The sequence below is a fragment of the Molothrus ater genome, chromosome 8, assembly GCF_012460135.2.
Source record: "Molothrus ater isolate BHLD 08-10-18 breed brown headed cowbird chromosome 8, BPBGC_Mater_1.1, whole genome shotgun sequence".
NCBI lineage: Eukaryota > Metazoa > Chordata > Aves > Passeriformes > Icteridae > Molothrus > Molothrus ater.
The window spans coordinates 25,866,361-25,887,879 of NC_050485.2; the positions used below are offsets into that span (position 1 = coordinate 25,866,361).

General features: G+C 39.0%; 1 protein-coding gene across 3 annotated transcripts in view; it reads left to right on the forward strand.

Annotated features, from left to right (window-relative positions):
- ADD3 (adducin 3) overlaps positions 1 to 21,172 on the forward strand; it is a 91,797-nt gene extending 70,625 nt beyond the window's left edge. For 2 of the 3 annotated variants that reach the window (XM_036385311.2, XM_036385310.2), the window contains 13 exons: positions 7,840 to 7,978; positions 9,379 to 9,530; positions 9,645 to 9,725; positions 10,779 to 10,928; positions 11,742 to 11,885; positions 11,974 to 12,072; positions 13,105 to 13,287; positions 13,534 to 13,791; positions 14,849 to 14,968; positions 16,257 to 16,346; positions 16,981 to 17,101; positions 17,992 to 18,087; positions 18,797 to 21,172. In XM_036385311.2, coding sequence (XP_036241204.1) covers positions 7,840 to 7,978; positions 9,379 to 9,530; positions 9,645 to 9,725; positions 10,779 to 10,928; positions 11,742 to 11,885; positions 11,974 to 12,072; positions 13,105 to 13,287; positions 13,534 to 13,791; positions 14,849 to 14,968; positions 16,257 to 16,346; positions 16,981 to 17,101; positions 17,992 to 18,087; positions 18,797 to 19,089 — 1,926 coding nt within the window. In that variant the 3' untranslated portion in view covers positions 19,090 to 21,172. The remainder of the gene's footprint in view (positions 1 to 7,839; positions 7,979 to 9,378; positions 9,531 to 9,644; positions 9,726 to 10,778; positions 10,929 to 11,741; positions 11,886 to 11,973; positions 12,073 to 13,104; positions 13,288 to 13,533; positions 13,792 to 14,848; positions 14,969 to 16,256; positions 16,347 to 16,980; positions 17,102 to 17,991; positions 18,088 to 18,796) is intronic. The other variant, XM_054515558.1, reaches the window with a different exon arrangement.
- Positions 21,173 to 21,519: the final 347 nt, after the last annotated feature.

Here is a 21,519-nt window from a genome sequence, read left to right on the forward strand (position 1 = left end):
CATGAAGCCATTTAGGTTTATTTTAGTAACATCTTCAGTTTCAGAGGATTTGGGTAGCATGTTGTTATTTTTAAAGAAAGGTACTACATTTATACAGTGGACTAGTTTTATTGCTTATTGGGTTCAAGATAATTGCCCTATAATATATCCAAAATCTGAAAAAATGGGTTGGTTGTTGTAGGGCTTTTTATATTTTCCAACTTAACTCTGCAATTAAAAACAGTTTTGTCTGTATGCTAAACAGTCATATGTTGCTTGTTACACAGAGTTACTATGTTTTTCACAGAGCAAAAATATATTTGCTGTACCATCAAACTCCTTACTTCACTTATGTTATACAAGTCCTTCTGGCCTTTATTTCCTTCTAGCATTTCTCTGATGCTGTCACCATAGCAACCAGAAACTCTTAAAACACTTTAAAAAAAAAGGGCAGTGGTTGTGCAGTTATGGTGTTTATGGAAACTGAGCAGCCAGTTCAGCACTGAGGAGCTGAGTGAACATCCAGGTACAGACTGGGAGAAGATCCCCACAGCCATGGTGAAGCAGGGAAAGTGTTGGGTGTTTCTGCAGGCAGGCAGCAGTGTCACACTGCTTCCAGTGGAGTGAGACCATGTGAAACTATCCACCCAGCAGAAAAGCTTCTACAGGCTTGAGCTAGCAGGAAAATGTGTGTAACCCAACAGGAAATTAGGGTCAGGGCTTAGGCTGCGCTGAGGAGTACCTTCCATCCCTTTATATTGGTGTATTGGAAGGAAAGCTAGAGGTGAGGATGGAAATGGGAGAGGATGGATTCCTGTACAAAAGATGTGTTTGTGTATGCTATATATATATATGTGTGTGTTATATAGATATATAGATATATATAGATATATATGTTCATTATTTTTACTAATATAAAAAGAAGTTGTGTCTGGAGCAATGAGTGGAGCAGCTGTTTTATGTAAACATAAAAATGCCCAGTTACTAAAATTTAAATGTGCAGTTTATGTTTTTAATTTACCAGTGAAGTTTTGTGTGGCTTCTTGAGACCCATTGGATGTGCACTGGCTATTTTTACATATAAAACACAGCTATTTGGAGCTCAGGGGTTTTTTTCCTAAAGTTGAGCTCTGTGTTGGCAGGATCCCATCAGACTTGACTTTCATTTAATTCTGGATCTAGAGAGTGTCTACCCACCCACCGTGACTCTGCAAGGAATTCAGGGCCACTCTGGCTTGGTACTGCCATTGCAGGAAGGCTCAGGTGAAACTATCCAGACTGAAAAATTTTGGGGGGTTGTACTGAGGTTAAAAATGTACTTCTTTTGTGTGCCTCCCTTCCTGACTTGCACATGCAAACCACCCCTGCCTCCCACACTAGCCGGTCTTGCCCAAAAAAACACGGGGAGATAACTATACAGCTTAGCAACTCTTCTATTCAGAGGTCTGCCTTAGCATGCAGCATGCAGGCAGATTTTTCTCCTCAAAAACAAGCAATCCCACCCACACTTGAATTTTTTTCTTGGATATGTTATTTTCAAACCATCAGGACAGAGATGAAGGATGATTTAATTTATTTTTTTCCCCCAACTTTTACAGTTGTTTAGCTTACTTTAGTTTGTATCAAGGGAACATCCAGTATTTTTTCAATACCACTCCCTTTTGGGGCAGTTTATTTTCTTAAAAATATCAAAGTCCTTTCAGTTTCTCATATGTTTTGGCTTTTACTGCTCTTTTCTCAGAAGTTCAAAAGCCTTTCACATCCTTCAGAAGCCTCACCCTTTGGCCACAAAGGACACACAACCTTTTGCATCACCTGAGGACCTCCTGACTGGGCAGTCCTCTCACCCGGCAGCTCCCTGCTCTGGCTTTTGTCTTCTCTGACATCTTCCCAATATCCTGCTGGGAAGTCATGACTCTCCTCCCCCTGCAATGGCTTATTTAGCTGCATGCTTTCATCATATAACCTGTGCAGCATTTTGTTCACCCAGAGGCAAGAGCTCAACTTGATATGTCATTGAAGACATACTACAAAATGTCCCTTAAAGATCCCCTGTCCACTGCGACAACATTTTAAGTGAGAGGGAGTTTGTGGTCAGGGCAACATTGTCTCAAATCAAGGCCATGCACTAGATCTCTGTGGGGACCCAAGAAATCCCCCTGCCCAGCTATCATTCATTTCTGCAGCTGTGATGAGCACTGTAAATTCACACCAATGTCCTGCACCACAAGTGCACATAGTGAGAATTTCCCTTCTTTCTCACTATAAAACTGGGTTCTCTTCACTCCACTCTATTTCCATATTGCTCCTTTCCACTTAGTTTGAACTGTGTTTTTTTCTCATTAGATATAAATGCCACCAGATACATGTTGAACAATACCTGGAAAACCTTGGAAAGCCATGACTGGTGACTTTTCTCCTTGGCTGCAGGAGCATGTGCATCCAGAACACCCTGCAAGAGCTCTGCCATCCCTCCTAGTGCATCCTCACCATGTGTGCTCCCACCCTTCCAAGTCCTGCACTTACTGAAAATCCCAGTTAATTATGCTCAGAAATGTGTGAGACCCCTGATGAGCTGAAATTTGATTTTGTCTAGCATTTTACATTTCATTGTACATTCCATTTACATTCATTACATTTCATTTACATTCCATTTAGCAGGATGTATGGTGTGGCTTTACTCCACGAGAGAACACGAGGGAGGGACCCACACCCCATGCAGAGCAGCAGTTGTGTGTGTGGCTGGCTCTGGGTTGGTGGGGATGGGCTTGGCAGAGGAGTTGAGTGCTTCAGGTTTGGCTGTAATCATGGGGTATCTCTAGGCTGCTTATCATAGGAGTGAACACTCTGCTGCAGCTCATGGAGGAAAGCCAGTGTACACCAGGTTAGAGGAGCTGGAAAAACTGGCACAGGCTGAGCTCTGTGTGAGGAGTGCCTTGCTGTCAGCCCAAGGCTAAATCCAGCCCAGGTACCCTCACCCTTCAGTGCAAGTGAAGAGATTATTATAACTTCAGCTAATTCCCCATACTTATTACCAAGGCTACTTTTTGTCTTAACACAGAAGCCCCATCCCCCTTGTTCTCTTTCACAGCATTGACAAACACTTTTTGTGACTCTTATCTTCTCCCCGCCAGCCTTTGCTCCCTGGCGGTTTTTTTGTGGCCAGCTCCACCCTTTTCCACTGAGGGCTCTGGCTGTTGGTATCTAAACTTCAGTCTTGAAAGAGCCTCTTAGGAGCTGTGTTGGCTGTTTCAGTGAAGGTCTTCCTCTCACAGGCAGCCGTGTTTACAGCACAGGAACCAAAATTAACGTCTCTTCACTCTCGAGGACAAAGTACCAGTTAAGTTTTGAAACTTTTCTTCAGTGGTGGAGATTTAGCTTAGAGACTCTGTGGGTATGTTTAGATAAGTTGAATTATGCCCTTTTTAAAAATGGATTTAAGATAGTAGAAACTCTGATCAAAATGGGCTAAAGTGAAAATGGTTGAATGGGTTTTTGGATCATTTGGCACTTTTTAGTCTAACAGCAGTGCTGCTGTGAAAGGTAGGGACCTCACATGTATTTTTCAGCTACTTTCCTGTAGAATGATGTGAAACTGTTTAGTCATTACTGTTATTAGTCCTAATGTGAGCACGTGCTTTCCCCTCTGGAAGGTTTGCAGTGGCTGTGGAGTATTTGTAGATTACTTGTATACCATTATTATTTGTTTATTATTTTATTTCTACTTCTTTTGATTGGATACATGTAGAAATCAGTGGTCAACAAAAAAGAAACAGCATAGGTAGTCAAAACACTTATAAGCCTTTGTACTTCTTAACATCCCTAGAGAGCTGCCTAGCAAGATGAAGAGACTAATACAAAGTTTTTTAGTAACATCATTATTCTGCACTATGTATGTGTGTATCCATGTAAAATAGGTTATTCTAGCAAGTTAATTATTCTAGTTCTTCCTGAAAAATACTAGTTGTCAACTGGTACATGCAAATGTTGCTTTGATTCTTAAAAGCCCAAATTTACACTGTCAGCTCACAGTTAGACTGTACTTCTGAAAGAAAATGGAAGCAAATGAGTCAGAACTGAGCTTGTTAACTTTGCTCTTGACTTTCAGCCGATCTAAGTTGAAAGATTTTTCCATCTAAACTGCCTGAACCTATGATGTGTATTTGGAAGATAATTGCAAATAGGAGAAGAACTATTTTATGATATTAGAAAGACCTTGACCTAATCATCCTACTAATGACTCCATCAAGAAAAGCTGTGTCTGTTCTGCAGGCTGTGCAGCACCATGTAAGGCTGTCTAAGCTGGTGTAAAAAAGCTGACTACAGTTTTGGAAAGAGTGGAATTCTGGAAACAGTTTTAGGAATAGGCTGAGCTGCCCTTTTCATTTTTACTGGTGAGTGGTGGGGAAATTCATGTCTCAGAGCAAGCTGGTGGAGTGGCACTCAGAAAGTGGGTGAGATGGAAGCAGAGCAGCAGCCTGCATTCTACCAAGGTCAGGCTACTCTCTTGGGTGTCTAAAGTAAAAGCCCCACTCAGCATCCTCCTGGTTGTGTATCCTGTCTGAAATGTCACTGTACCTCCTTCCCAGGAGGTGTCAGGGGCCCAGTTCTCACACCATGGGATATTTCCTATCAGACCTTCAGTCTGATGCTTGAAGTGCTGCTTCAGCACAAATGGGGAGGGACACAGGTGCTTGGCTGGGCAGGTGAGGTCCCTGAAGACAGAAGGATGCTTGTTCAAACAGGAAATGATTCCCAGCTGTGAGGGGTGGGTTAGCCTGGCTACATCCTTGCTGTGTGCAGACACAGGCAGGTGTTGAGTCCAGCTGTGTTGGCAGGATCATGGGCAGCCAAGAGGTGCTCTGCTGCTCACTTTGGGATTTGTACCCCACTGCAGAAAGTCACTGCTTTTAGTGTCTCATGTCTAAAGTTGTCATGGTTTCAAACAAACAGACAAACCACTACACATGTACCCTGAAAAGCCTACTAAATCCCTGAAACTTCCTCTTGATTGAGCAATGCTGAGCATACAGCTGAATAACATCATTTTTCATTCATCTGACAGTACAGTTTTTCCTTTGTCAGCATTTTCTTGTCAAATACTACATCTGAAATTACCTTTCTGCTTGAAAAATATCTGCTTTGTGCCAGAGCAGCATGTTTGTCATCTCTTTGAAAGCATCTCTCTCTCCAGTATGACTTACTTGTATGGCTTTTGCTTGATCACTTGTGGGCAGTATAATGCCACACATATATAAATATATTACAATCTCATGAATTAAAGCAAAACCAAACAATTTGGTCTCCAGGCTCTAGTTAGGTTTTTAGAAGCAGGCTCCTGCTGCTCTGGTCAGATCCCAGAATCAGAACCCTGCAAGCTAGTGGTTTTACAGAAATCAGTCTTGTACAGTGAAATAAATATCATTCATTTAATGGCTCTTATTAAAGGTAAATTGTGGACCACAAGAAGGTGGTGCCCTTCACAGGAGCCCACTGAGATTACTAGAAATGGAAGAAGGTTATGTTAGCACATGTGGGGTGGTTACTTAACAGTTCCAAGTCTCAGAGGTCTGTAGCAGTGGATGAAATGTAGTGAAATATTCATAGATACCCATGTGGCAGGCTGAAGGCTGCTAGCAAACATCATTATGCACTGGCATGTGGATAAATTGCATACCTGATTTTATGCACTTCATCCATATTCTCACCTGCTTTACAACTCACACCAAACCTCCATACTTGCTACTTTCCTGGCTCTTACCTATCTTCTCTTATTTCTAAAACTGTTTTTAAGGGAAATTGCTTGTTTGGTTTAACAAAGCTGTTGATACAACACTAAATCCTCATTTCTAGTAGTCTCAGCAAGTGTGTAACATATTACTGCTAGCATTAAGGTGCAAAATTAAGCTCAAAAGAAGGAAAACAACATGATGAAAAAGCAGAAGAATTAAAAATACAATATACAATAAACTAAAAAATCTTTCTTTTAAAAATTTCCCAGAATATATTACATTACCTTTTTTCTACTCTGGAAGTAACATTACTTGTACAGGCTAAAAAAACCTCCAGAAGTCTGAATATGACTAATGAGGGTTTACTGTTAATGTTTTTGCAGATCTTTTTTATAGTCCTTGTTGAATTGAAGGAGGAATAATTTAATATAATGCAGAGAACTGGGCAGCCTGGTCCAGATCTCTGCTACCCTTGATCTAAAGTTCTTCCTCATGTTGAGCTGGAGCTTTGCACGTTTCAGTTTATGGCCATTGCTCACTGTCCTCCACTTCTTCTCCCCTAGTTAGGTTTTTTTCCTCTCTCAGTTCTATGTTTTTTCTTTCCTTTTCCTCATCTGCTCCTTTGTCCTGCTGCATAGACCTTACCAACAGCAGCCACAAAAGAGAAAAATCTGACTTTGTCTGTGCATCTTCAGGCTGCTGAGAGGTTCTTCAGCTGTTGGGGAGATGCTACATGAATATTCTGGTTTGCACTGAGAGATCTGTGCAGCAGATCCATTCAGAGTCAGTCAGGGGAATTTTTAGAGGCTTTACTTAGGAAAATCTAGCAAGTCTCAGGTACAAACATGATCCTGACAAAATTATTCTAAGGAGAGCATGGATATTTGAAGAGTTGGTAATTAGGAGTCCTGGAGACTCAACTGTCCAGCTGAGGAGGCTGTGTCAAGTAGAGTCATGAGGATGACTCTGTGGGGCTCAGTAGCACTCTCTCTTACTAATCAAAACCTGTTGGTGAATAGACCCAAGGGATTGGTGGATTTTGCCCAACAGAGTGGGTGTTTTGAAGGACTGAATTAAAATTCAGTGAAGAAATTACATTTGTCATACAGAACTGTTTTCTTTCTTTAATTGAGAGCAAGTGCTCTGCCAAGGAAGGCAAACTGAAAGGAGCGATTACTTACAGGGAATAGTCTGGAGTTATAATAGGAGCCAGCTGCGTGGTAAAGACACCAAATGTGTTTTTGGAAGGAACCAGGAGTGTTCACAATCCACCTCAGCTCATGTTGTTTGCAGCTTTGGGTACTGCAAGTTTGGGACAGAGCTGCAAGATGCTGCCAAGAAGTAATGAGAGGGCTAGAAAATGTAACCTATAAGTTTGAAGGAACAGAATTTATTTAGTCTAGGAATGTCAGGACTGTAGTGGTCCTAGGACAAGGGGTTGTTGTAGATAGGGAATAATCTGTTTATCATCTCAAAGGAACAGGCTTTGTCCACAATGCATAGTATATTAAATTTGATACTATGAAAACCTTTTCATTATATATTCTGCAAGAGTTTATCTCTTGGGCTTGCAATCACTTTATTGAGAAAAAGAAGGAAGGGTTTTTCCCTTTGGGAAGGAAAAGTAGAGAGGAGATAGCATTCCTTCTAGTTTTGCATGTCTGTGATATTACTTGAGCATGGATAAGCTCCAATTTTCCAGTTGTTTATAACTTTATCAAATTTGAATGGGTTTTCAGAGAGATTACATTATAAAAAAATATCCAGCGCAGAAAGCACCACATCTGATCAAATTTCAAGTATCTCTTCCAAAATATGGACAACAATTTAATTACTGATAAAAATGGGTTCAATAATTTAAAAAAAATACATTTTATCTTGTTGTGTACTGGGAAATAGTAAATCCTCTGTGACCAAACTCCTCCTTTCTGCCCCACAAATTGCCAGTACCTAGCATGCAAAGTTTAGGTCAGATTATTAAGTCTGGCAAAGTTAAAACAGCTAAAAACAAATTCTATGGGGAAGTTTCATGTAACATTAATAAGAGGCAAAACTAGCAGCCCCACCTATAATAGAAATAAGGTTATCAAGGCTGGGTTTCCTTGATGTTTTTCAAATGTTTCTACAGGCTTTTAGAGAAGATCTGGAATGCCTTATTCAAGAACAGATGAAGAAGGGCAATAACCCCACTGGACTGCTTGCATTACAGCAGATTGCTGAGTACATTACAGGAAGCACTTTTACAGGTTTTTCTTCATCTTCACTCAGTAAGTGAATTATACATAAACTGCTCTTCTTTTTTTTTTTTTTTTTTTTTTTTTTTTTTTTAATTTGTTAGCAGGGCTTAGGAATGCTGGGATCTCCTCTTTCCTGGAATAAAAATTCTGTCAGAGCTTGCTTCAGCTGTGAAGTAGTACAGATGGTGGCCTTAACTTGCCTTTTTAGGCTTCATTCTCTCAAATCTTTGACTTGTATAATGATATCCAAAATGGTTGGAATCCTCAAACTCAGTTATTCTATAATTTGTTAATAAAAGTTGAACTGACCTAGGGAACAAAATGTTGTGTTCTGTTACTATTAGGAGATTAACATGAATATAAACTGAGATGTGAAATACATTACCATTTAGTTTCTTTATTTTTCTACTCTTGCATATAAATTGTTGCTAAAAAAAACCCAAGAGCTCTGAGATGGGGAGAATCCCCTGGCAAACTGAATTATCAGATAAACAGCTCCCACAGTTAAGAACAGCTCCTAGTCTGCACTCTACTTGTAAAGATGTCACTGGGATCTTGCAGTTAACACCCAAGTTCTTTCCAAGTCATGAAGCACTGAGACATTCAAGTCAATTTAAGTTCTGTGGGTGGACATCATATGGGAGCTTACAAGCCTGAAGTACAGTGGCAGCTGTCAGCATTCATCATCTTTGGAGATTTGGTCCCAAAATGGTACTTCAGGGTTTATTTAACAAAACAAGTGGAAGAGAACAGAGAGCCCAAATAACCTCGTGTTCACGTCTCTGGTTGGTTGCTGAGACTCTGTGTCCCACTGTTGTTTCTGCTGTGTTTGCCAGGGACAATGGGGACAGATCTCAAAGTTCACACTTCTTTTCCTAAAAACCAAAATGACTTTTACCTCTTTTGATCTTAACTTTCCCTCCGAACAAAGGTTGTGAGCTTTCAGAAGGCTGTCATGCATTCATGAAGGGGAGAGGGGTATGTTTGTGTAGTCACAAGTCAAAGACAGAAATTGATATTGATGATTTCTCTGTTAAGAGGTGATACCTTCTGTCTAAGGGTTTGAGAACTCTTGCACTAATCCTAATTTCTTCATTAGGGCTGAATCGAAGTGCTAAGACTGAGATATCTCTTCAAATTAGTTTTGCTGGTGTCAGAAGTCTACAAGGAATGTCTTCTCCTGTAACAAAAACAAACCTCAAAGTAACATATAAAAATACTTCATTAGTGACAAATGTCTTAGAGCCCAGTTCCAGTCCTATGTAGGATATTGATTCAGGAGACAGCTCAGAAAAACCTTTATTCAGTCTCATAAATGCTGGTACTGCTTTGCTAACCATTTAAATACACTGCATCTGGAAGATCATGGCATAGTTGGAAACATATTTAATTGTCCAACTGGCCATCATCTGTTTTTGTCTGTATTTCAGGCCATGGAATGATTACACCCATCAATGACCTGCCTGGGGTAGATACCTCCTCGTTTGTTAAGGGAGAAAAACTCACTCGTTGCAAGTTAGCCAGTTTGTACAGATTGGCTGACTTGTTTGGGTGGGCACATTTGCCAAATACCTATATCACAGTAAGTATTTCAGAGGAAAAAAACTTACTTAGAATCTCATCTATTCATTCAAATTGTTTTTCCCCCTGATTAATGTAAATTAGATCAGTAATCCATTTCCTGTCTCCTTTGCAGGTAAGAGTAAGCAAAGAACATGACCACATTCTAATTATTCCAAGAGGGCTGTCTTTTTCTGAAGCTTCAGCTTCTAATCTGGTATGTGATTCACCTGCTGTAATAACCAGCAAGGCTCATCCTGTTTTCTCAAATGCTTTTGTGGCTGCTTAAATGGACTTCTGTAATTATGCTGTTGTTTGGGGTTTTTTAATATTTACCCACCAGATGAAAAGCTGATCAACTGCCTAGATAGTAGCAGCCTTTGTTGCCAGTATTTCTTCTTGGGTTTAGTTTTACTTTCTGTTTCTTTGTCTCCAGCTTCCATGTGGAGCAGCAAAGTTTTGTGTTCCTGTCTGATGAAACTCAGCAGTAACCTCAGTGTAGCCTTTTATAACCTGAGAGTGTGGCAATATATGTGAAATGAGTCTGTAGGAGTAGTGTTATCAGAATCACCTCTTACCTTTGGAAGTGGGCTGATAAAGTCAAATAATCTTCCCCAGGCCCAGTAAATGAGCTGGGTGAAGTTACAGGCTGGTATTTAGGCAGTGGTTGCTGCTAAATCACACATCTTTTGTTGTAGAACCTGCCATATGCTCTTCATGTCAGTGCATATCTGTAAAGAAACCGCCTCAAGGTGAAAGGGCAACCAAAATGAGATTGATACTATTACACAGCAAGCACAGAACCAAAATACCATGACATATGACCCTGCTGTAGTTTTTTGTTGATCCAGGAATTACTATTTTAATGTTCCAATGAATCTGAAATTTCCTTGTGCATTGAATATTCTTACTGGAAATTTCTCAGGCTCTGAGTTATCTTCATATTTAAAATGTAGGAAATGTTAATGGAATGCATTTTTGAAAGTCAGAAACAAGGAAAGGTCAGCTAGACTGGAGTAGAATATATGTTGTATCAGGGTCTGATCCTTACTTCTTCCACGTCTGAGCTTCCAACAGCTGGCAAGGGCAAGTACAGCAGAGTGGTTCATTGACACACACATTCATGGCTGCTCTCCTACGTTTTTGTGCTCTGAGCCTTGAGTGCGTGTGGGGGGAAATTTGGTGCTAAATAAGAAGGGAAGGCTATTTTCTAGATAACTGAAGTTGTCACAGCTTTTCTGAGTGTCATTTGTCTGTTTGCCTTTTTCAGGTTAAGGTGAACATCCTAGGAGATGTAGTGGACCAGGGAAGCACAGCTCTCAGTATTGACAGTGTGGGCTTCAGTCCACACGTGGCCATCTACTCCACCCGCCCCGACGTCAGATGTGTCATACACATCCACACCCCTGCCACAGCTGCTGTAAGTCTTCCTTTGGCACAGAATGAAAGAAAACAGCTGAGGGCATATTTCTTCTCACAGCAGTTTCATTTTGGTTTTAATATCAACTTTGCACTGGTAAATAAAAGTGTGAGAGAGGGCTGGGCCACCACAGTGGAATAGCATCGGAATAAATTGATGCTCAGAGATTATTATACTGAGGTTGAGGAGGTTGTAAAGCAAATAGTTTACACAGGCTTCATTTATAGCATCCTAAATAATATCATGTGCTGTATAAATCACCTTCATTTGCATTATGCAGCTCCATTTTTAAGTGGTTTGATTAGTTGTTTGGATTTACCTCAGTATTTAAATGTTATAATTAACATAAACTTTAAATGGTCTGGATAATAATGATAAAAATGTAAGAAGGCCTGAAAGAATTGGTTTAAAATAACTAAATTCCTATTATTTTATCTAGAAATGCACACGTACACACACACATATACATATACATATACATTCCTTGGTTACAGACAAAATATAAAGGAATTAATAATTTCTTTTTTACCAGCTTTTTCAATAATAAATGTGAGAAAGAAGGATAAACCATTAAGTAAGCTGAGAATTAAACATTAATAAAATTCACAAAAATTTCCTTCAATAAATATGTCCCTAGACTGGGTAGCAGCACCCTATTGCAAATTAGACTTCTGGGAGGTTGTTCCTAAGCTCTCCCTATGGATTTGTCTCTCTTCTAACAAAGTACACCCTGCTAAGGCTTGGGTGGTTGAGATGTGAATTTTAAGAGTTCTATTTTTCCCTAGTTACCAGCATTTCATTTTCATCAAAAAGGTTTCTTCTATGAAGTGTGGCATCCTTCCCATATCACAAGAGGCTCTGATTCTGGGAGATGTTGCTTATTACAACTACCAGGGATCCCTTGATGAACAGGAAGAGAGAATTCAGCTTCAAAAAGTTCTTGGACCCAGTTGCAAGGTATTCAACCCCATTTATGCTCTTCCTAAACAATGTTCATGTCCTGCTCCAGTTTCTACCATTTAACATTAGTGTCTTCATTTACTAGGTATTAGTTTTGAGAAACCATGGTGTGGTAACACTAGGAGAGACACTGGAAGAAGCATTCCACTATATTTTCAATGTGCAACTGGCCTGTGAAACACAGGTGAGTGAGAATTTATCTGTGTTTCATTTCAAACACTTATGCTGCAGAGTTACAGATTGTAGCCCAGATGGGAATTCCTCTTACATCACACAGTTTTGGAGTTGTGGAATCCAGGAATCCTGTATACCTGGTCAAAGAGAGACTGGAGTGGTCAGGGAATCACCGAGGGAATGGCACAAATACTCACTCTAGGAACACTGACACAGTGTCAGTGGTGTTACACTCCAAAGCATACAGAAGGTTTTGTTCCATGCTGTGCAGAGTGAGCCTCATGCAGGGAATCTGTCAGATGATAGAGTTGCTGGTACTCACTGCATGGGGAAGTGTGACTGAAGATCCAGCTCCTTTACTGAAGCTGAATGTTGTGACAAGAAAAGAAGCTTCTCTCTGTGATCTCAGATTTGTGAAACCAAATTAAAAGAAGGTCTTTAGAGCAATGGTAGTGGGTGGCATATTTAAAAATAACTTGAATCACAAATTCAGTGTTTCCATTCTGACTAACTTTAGCTACCTGGTTAGGTATCCAGATACTATCTATTACATGTGAAGAGAGACCACTGAAAGTGTTCTCACCTTTTATGAGTTTTAAGCCCATCCCCAGAAACTTCATCACTTTATTCTTGTTCCCCAGTGATCCTGTCCTCCCAAAGATACATTTGGATGTGCAAACGGCAGGCTTCCATTCCTTTCCTTCCTTGCCCTACCATTCATCTTGAGTTCAGACACTCTCTCATTTTGAAACAGCGAGAAAAAGGAACAATTTTTAATCTTGTGATGCAGAAAGATGTTTTTAAGGGTACTCTGAAAGCAGGTGTTTCAGTCTACCCCTTTTAAGGTGCAATTGATAGCAGATGATATAATGCTTTCTGTAGCAGTCACTTGCTGTGTATTTTAATGCATTTTTTGGACAGTAGAAAACTAACTTGAGAAGTAACCACAGCATGTATTTAAACAACCTCCTGCTGCAAATTCAGAAAAGCAGAGCATACAAAAGTTTTTCCACAAATGAAATACACTCCTTGATGTCTCCAGGTTCATGCATTGGCTGGAGCAGGTGGGATAGACAATCTCCTACTACTGGATCTGCAGAAGTTCAAGCCTTCCACACACGCCGTGGCAGCAATGGGAGGAGGTGGAGTTAATATGGCTTCACAACAAAAATGGAAAGTTGGGGAGCAAGAATTTGAAGCCCTCATGAGGATGCTGGACAACCTGGTGAGAGCACATTGCTGGTGCTATCAATGTAGACCTGTAAGGTTTTGAGTGTAGGATTGGATTCTGTAAAGCAAATAATTTTTTATTCATACTCTTTCTGACAGCAGTATTCTGTCTTAATAAGAATTTATAAGGCTTTGAGCTTCAATTTTGTCCCACCATTCTTACAAATGTGTAGTAACTTAATAGTAAAAATCTTTGCTTTAATTTTTTTAAACATTCTTTTCTTCTTTTTCTCCTCCACAGGGATACAGAACTGGCTATGCCTATAGGCAACCATTAGTCAGGGAAAAACCCAGACATAAGAGTGATGTTGAGATTCCAGCCACTGTGACTGCCTTTTCCTTTGAAGATGACACAGTCCCACTTTCCCCCCTGAAATTCCTTGCACAGAGGCAACAGAGAGAGAAGACAAGATGGCTGAACTCTCCAAACACATACTTGAAAGTGAATGTGCCTGAGGAGTCCTGGAACGGGGAAACCAGTCCCAGGACTAAGATCACGGTAGGTTGATGTGTTGGACAGTCACTTTGGTTTTGCCCTACTTGAAAGTAAGTTATACACAGTTTATATGAGGAAATCTTGAATAGGATTGGCAAATAAGTTTATTGAGCAAATTAAAATAGGCTTTTCAGAGCCTTAATGACATTGGTACTAAGGGTCTCCTCTCTTAGAGGAGAGAGGGGTTGACTGTAAGAGTAACACTTCATGATAAAATTGAACAATGATTTCACAGTTCTAACCATCTCTTCTTATTCCTGAAGTAGAAAACAGTTTTTCTACCACTTCTTCTTATGCTATTAGTTATCCATCAAATATAGTAAGGCTTTAAGTCAACCGTGGGTTGTTCTTTTACATGAGGGAGACACAAGCTCTAATTCATCTCTTGCTGTCCCCTTTCTATTTGTGAGCCTTCTGAAAACAGCTTTTGAAAGGTCTGTTCGTGCTACAGGCTTTCAATGATGATGAAGATTTTCCCCCTCCTGCAGCTCAGCAAGATGCTTACACTTTGTTTCCTGCCTGCAGAGAGGTGGCCCTCGTGGGACTGCAGAGCGTCTTAATGCTCTTCAGCTACTTCCAGTACAACTGTAAAAGCATCAGCTCCTCCTGCTGGCAGGCTGGGAGGTTTCTAAACTTGAGCTGGGGAAAAAAAATCCTCAGAACCCTGCTTGAGAAGGGAAAAAAACTGTAGTCAGTGTGTGGTCAGTGGAGGTGGAAGTTGGTTGCACGAACAAGGGCTCTGATCTACATGCCAGTTACTAGAAAGTGTGATCCTTTCTAAATACAGCATCCTTAATACACAGCTAACACTGCATTTTTCAGGAATGTATGTCAGTATTTACAAAAAGTAGTCATGTTCAAGGCAACTTAAAATCCTCTTGGGCAAACACACAAACCTGTAAAGGAATTGGGATTATTTTTTTAGGCGTCATGTGGAAGTGAAAATAAAGACAGAAAGTCCTTTCTTGATATCTCTTCTTTAACAGTAAGAGCACAGAGAATTGTTCCTTTCCATCATACTGGCTATTTTAGCTTCTGTCTTATTTTTTCCCTCTTTAAGTGGATGAAAGCTGATGACTCCTCCAAGACCAGTGGAGGAACGCCAATCAAAATTGAAGATCCAAACCAATTTGTTCCTCTAAACACAAACCCAAGTGAAGTGTTGGAAAAGAGAAATAAGGTAAAATGAACTGAAAATTGTAACATTTCCAAATAAAATTATGTGTTCAAGTAATGATTCAGCAGAGCAGTAAAATAACATTTTCAAATCTTTTGATTTTATTAAGAAGGTTCTTACACTATATGTGGTTTTTGGTACCAAAAACATGTATTTAAATGTGTGATATACATAAAATCTGTAGATACGTATGTAATATTTACATATTTAAATTTTGAGTGCAGTAGTCTGATGAAAGATGAGTGTTAACTCTGGAAATGATAGATTGGGAATGGTCGTCCCTGTTATTTATCATTTTATTTACTAGATAATTAGGTGTCAACACCAACAGAATTGCTGTACATCATCTGCAGCATGATTCAATCTCAGACTCTAATCTTGTTCTGTTCTGTTTTAATTTGCCTAGTGCTTGTTAAGCTGGAATTTCTAATGGCAGTAAAAAAAAAGAAAATGAGAGATTATTGTTGGATCTCTCTGTAAACAGAAATATCTCTCTGCCTTTCCCTTCCAGCATGAAAGACACTGATTATCAGACTGATCAAATACTCCACCCTCAGCATAACTATATTAGCAGATATTCAGGACACTTTTCATTGGATTGCTTATCTTTTTCTTTCTTGGAAAGCACTGTATCAGCATCCTTGGGGACTGAAGTGGAGTTAGAAGGAGCAACTCCCTTCCTCAGAACTGGAAAGGCACCCTCTCATCATCCAGAGATTAATAATACATTAATTGTCCCAGGCAATGATTTTTAAATTCTTGCATGTCACTGGCTCACAGAGAGTTTATTCCTTATTCTCTGCTGTAGGATTTTTTTAATATGATCTGTATTGGTATTTATATCTGATCTGCCAATCTCTTAAGCTCTGACAATTAGAAGTTAGGGCTGTTAGTTTAGGGAAAACAATAAACTATTCACAAAAGGAAAAACTTTACCAAACTTTGTAATCACAGAGTTTCCTCCAACAGCTGAACATGCATCCTTTATGAGATTTGGAGGAGGAGAGGACAATTATGGGGCTATTCCTGGGAGCTTATTTCTAAATGTTGGCTTACATGAAGTGCAAGAACTGGGATTGGGGTAAATATTTGTAAGCACTGAAAGAGCCAAACAACATATGCTGTGTATTTAGAGGTGGAAGAAGAGTTCTTAATTTTTGGTGCAGCAGCACACAGCTTGACTCTTCAGCCATTCACTGCTGCCTGTGTTAGTGGCTTTGCAAAGCTGATGGGCATAGGGTTTGTTAAAGAGAAATAATTTTTTCTAACCTGGTTTGTTTTCTCTCTATAGATAAGGGAGCAAAACCGATATGACCTAAAGACAGCAGGACCTCAGTCTCAGCTGCTGGCAGGGATTGTTGTGGATAAAAAGCCAAGTTCAGTGAGTACAACATAATTAACTGATTTATAGCTGTTCAGGTAATTTGGCTGCCTGTGTTTCAAATGTCAGCTTGGGCCATTTTTGTTCTGAATGTTTTGTTAGAACTGATTATTTTAATGCCAGTTTTAGAGGTGTGATGCATGTTAAGTTTGCCACCATTAATATTAATGAAGTAGGATCCTTGTCTAAGCTCATTTAAGTGAGAGAGGAAGAACTTTGGAATGCATGGGGCCAAAAATAGCCTTCATTAGTCTGTGGAAGTGATGCTTAAGATAACAATTGAGTCCAAGAGGTAGCTGAGTTAAAAAGGTGGGATGTGACAATGTAAAAGGCAGCTTTCATTAGAAACAGGGTTTCCAGCTTCTTACCTGCCCATATTAATCTTTTCTTGAATAGAATATACTTCCAAACACTATAGATATGAGATATCCCTAATAAGGTTATCAACATACTGTGGTGAATTGGAATTCTAAGAGTTTCCAGCTATCCAACAGCTAGTACATCTGTGTTTTAACTCTGTATTCCCTGCCAAAACTTTGTCATCAAACTTTGGCCAAAAAAAAAAAAAAAAAAAAGTTTTGCTTTTTGCTTCATATTTTTTAACTGTTAAATTCTGTGGCTTTCTCTTTCCCAGCCAGTGCAGTTTGATGATGAGCACGCGCCGCCAGCACCGCCCAACCCGTTCAGCCACCTCACTGAAAAGGAACTGGAAGAGTACAAGAAAACCATTGAGCGCAAGCAGCAGGGGTTGGAAGGTCAGCAGTGTGGTTTGAACTGCTGGGGTTTACATTTTAATAATAAGCCCGAAAATATCTACTGTAAAAAATGTGTACATGTTAATTATTAGCATATACTGCTGGCATCTAGCTTAGAACAAATCATTCCTTGAGGTGGTAGAATTCTTTTGTTAAATGTGGTTTATTCTTTTATTTTAGTTAGTGCTGAAATTAAAGCAATTAAAGGTTTGCAGAGAAGTGCGGTTGACTAAAACACAATTAACCATAATGAATTTTTGTGTCAGAATCATAGAATATCTTAAGGTGGAAGAGTCCACAAAGGTCATGTTAATCCAGCTCCTCCTCAGAGCTGATACTAAAGTTAGATAAAGTATGTGCCCAACTGAGCAAAAGTTTACTGAGATGTTTGGCCCTGGCTTCTCTAATTTTAGTTCTGTTCTCTCAGTGTGCAAGTCTCATCTACTTTCACTTTTCATATCTTCTTCCAATACTACTATTCCATAGAGAATTACTAATTCAGGGTTGATTTTAAGTTTTAACAATAACACTTACTATGAATTCTTCTTCACTAATAACTGTGTAATAAAACAACTTTGCTATATGTCACACTCAGGATATAGTGTAACTGCTTACTGTACCAGCAGACTGTGACAAGATAAAACCATGGGGCTTGGAATGCAGTCCTGCCACCTTTCTTAATGCTTTCTAATAAAGAGCTAATACATACCAATTTTTATGAGATAAATCCATAATTCTTCAGAATTTTAACTGTGTATTGTAACTTTGTGCTGTTGTCAGCATGAGCAACACAAAGCTGTAGCAGACCTGTAAATCTCGTAGCATCAACACTGACACTCTTGCTTGATTTTCACTTTTGCTTGGCTACTAACTCACATCTTGTCCTGCAGATGCTGAACAGGAATTATTCTCAGATGACGGTTCATCTGTGTCACAAATTCAGTCACAAACTCAATCCCCGCAAAATGTCCCAGAAAGATTAGAAGGTATTCTAATGCAATTTCTGTTTGATGCCAAGGGCTCCAATAACCCAAGTCCTCGACTCTTCTGCTGCACTTTTGCACTTGCATGAAGTCGACTGAGTCACAGGGAGCCCTCTTTTAAAAAGTTTGGGTGTTACTCTGTCCAGAAAACTATTTTTCCCCATTTTTTCTAATACAACATTCTCACAAACAGAAAACAACTCAGGGCATGCTGAAACTTAGATATTACCTAGGTGGAGCAAATAGATACTATATTTGATTTTACTGAAAATATTAAGAATAGTTCTTTTGCCTAAGACTTTTCCAGAAGTCTAAGTAGGCATTTTAAAAGGCAAGTTCTCCAATGGCTTCTGTATGGATTGGCTGTGTTTTCATAAATCAGTCTCTTGCAGTAAAATGTAATTCTGACTGTGCTTGAGGCTGTGTATGCTGTGTAGACTATATTTGTACATACTCTATACAGCTTGAGCTGTGTGTGCACCTGGCAGAGATAAGGTTAAATTTTTCAGCCCATTTTCCCTTAATGACATTTTGACTGTGTTGTCTGCCTACAGCAACTAAGGCTGTGGATAAAGGGGAAAAAACCACATCTAAGCACTTCGGGTTTCATTCTTTGGATCACAGTCCAGACTCGCAGGCTTTGTCTCAACACTGGGGGTTTTTTTTGCATGAAAGTGTGCATAAATAATTGCAAAATCTTTTGCTCTTTTAGAAAATCATGAGGATTTCTACAGCCAGAATGCCAACCTAATATCCATGGAGATGCCAGTTGTGGTGGTGAACGGGAAGGAAGATGCACACGACGTGGAAGAGGATCTCACCAGGAGGGTCAGTCAGTTGAGTACTGTGGAGAGTGTGGAGATTACCATTAAAGGCTCTGAAAAGATAGAAGAGGCTCTGTCCCCTGAAGGGTCACCTTCCAAATCCCCTTCAAAGAAAAAGAAGAAATTCCGCACCCCATCCTTCCTGAAAAAGAGTAAAAAGAAGGAGAAGGTAGAAGCGTAAGTGCAGTTCTGTTGTGAGGAGACATTGCACATTTTAAACCTTTAAGTTGACCATTAACAGCGTAGTGTTAGGGGTGTGCAGTAACTGGACTTTTAACCTAAACAAGTAGAAACTGGAAGAGGTTTTGCTTTAAAGAAACCAAACAAAGAGACAAACAAGAAAACCTTTCATGTTAATTGCAAATTAATTCATCTCTCACTTAGCTGTGTCCAAAATTGCTATGAGGGTTGGAAACATTGATTAATTTCATGTAGAACTACACTGGCAGGTGCTCAATTACCATCATAGCAAGGTCAAATACCATCACAGTATGCAGCAGCAAATTCTGCTCAGAGTATTTTGCAGACCTTAAAATTTTCAGTACAGTTAAAGTCTTTATTAAAGTTACTGTTGAGTGATCATATGACTTTTTAAAACTGCTGTCTCATTTGGAAACCAGATCATACATTTTTGTATTGTGGTTTTTGACCATATATTTTATGTTTCTGTACCGCTATTTGAGTGGGTACATATTAACAGCACACCTTTGCATCTTTTTTAAGATTAGCTCATATAGAAATAATATACACTGGCACATAATACTAGGGGAAAAACTGTGTAAGAGAAAGTTTATTTGGAATTATACAAAATGTCTAAAGAATTCCATTATTCAATAACTTTTTTGCCAAATATTTCATTTTAGTGAAATATAATTTTTGAAGACTTCTTTTTTATTCTATCAGTTGGGGTGGGGGAAACCCTTATTTTTCAAGAAGGGGGATTTTATACACTTAACATTGATAATTTAGTTTAACTGACAAAACAAAAAGAAGATTTTATATGTTCAAATGTTTGTATACCATTCAGTATAAAGGTATTATAAGCATGTGAACCAAGCATTTAATAGTTAGAGTGTATTTAAGAATGCTTGGTTTAGAGTATACTTAAATATAATTCAGGAATCCAGGGACTTCAAAATCAATGGTAAAAGCATATAAAATTGAACTGGATTCATGTTTAAAAATTATTTGTGGATTGTTCTTTTTCTCTCTCATGGTATTGCTAATGAATGAAGAAAAATAATCTCTTAACATAACCAAATGAAGGAAACAAAAATGTTAAAAGGGAAAGTGAAATAGTAGGGAAATAGGAGGAGACAAAGAAAGTAAAAGTTCGGTGATTATTTTTTTTAATATATGATACGGATTGCGGGATATTTTTATTAAATCAGCAGAGTGACATTTCCATATTAGATGTTTTAAATAATTTGTATGGATTCATGCAGAGTGCAACACTTTGGGTTTTTTCTTCAGTTTCATTCAAGTTGTAAAAGGGTCTCGTGAATCTGTGTTGTCCTTTGGATGAACCCAGAGCAAATCAGAGCCTAGTGCCATGGGTAAGGGTGGTACTGCCACTTACTCATTTTTACTTGTGTTGTCATTTTAGTACTTTTACTGTATTGTAAATATAAACTAAACATAGAGATTAACATAGGGGTTTCTTCGCTGTGTCAAATGTCTGTAAATCAGTCATCCAATAGGAAGTACATCTTTTAAGATCCATGTGATTCCCAAATTACCAGTTGAAATATTATACAATATATAATTGTTAAATATGGCTGGAGAGTGGTTTGGCATGCAAAAATGTTGATTATAGCATGTTTGGGGGCTGGTTAGCTTTGACCGTGTAAGTGTGATAATGCAATGTTGGAATGGATCCTGGAAACAATTTTCTAGCTGTCACTAAATACTGGAATCAGTGTTTTTAATCATAGTGGAAACTTTCAGTTGCTTACTTTGTTTTTTATGTTCTACATTATTTGTGTTGTATTACAACATATGTAGAAACAGTAACCTGTGAACTACGCTTTTCATAACTTTTTTAAAAATATATCTAAATGAATGCAATGTGCATAAATATTTTTTAAAATGCAACCGTGAACTATTTGCACCTTTTGCTAATGCCTCTATTTACTTGCTTTGGCATAAAGAATGAGCCAGCCAACTCTTGTGTCCTGTGGAAAATATATAAATGTTATCTGAAATTGCTCATAGATGTAATGCTAATTAATGTTAAATCACAAATAAACAGTATTTTAAATAGATGGATTTCATATAGCAGGCTTTTTTTTATGCACTTACATCTCTTGCTTGTAGAGAAGATGCTTTGATTTTGCACGTTGCTTCTCCAGAATTTATTCTGGAGAGGACTTCTTGCTTGTGCTTATCCTGAGAGCTCTGCAAGAAAATAACCTGATCTTGTGTTGAACAGCCTTTGTCTCTGTCACAGGTGCTGGGGAGGAAAGAGGACAGGCCCTTGGTAAAAAGCAGGGCACTTCAGGCAGTTGTTCTGAGCCCAGGGAGGTCTGTGCTTGCCCATGCTGGGCTGCCTCCTGCTCTGCAGCACCATGGCATCACAGGTGACATGAGGGACTGGGCTGGTTTTAGTGCT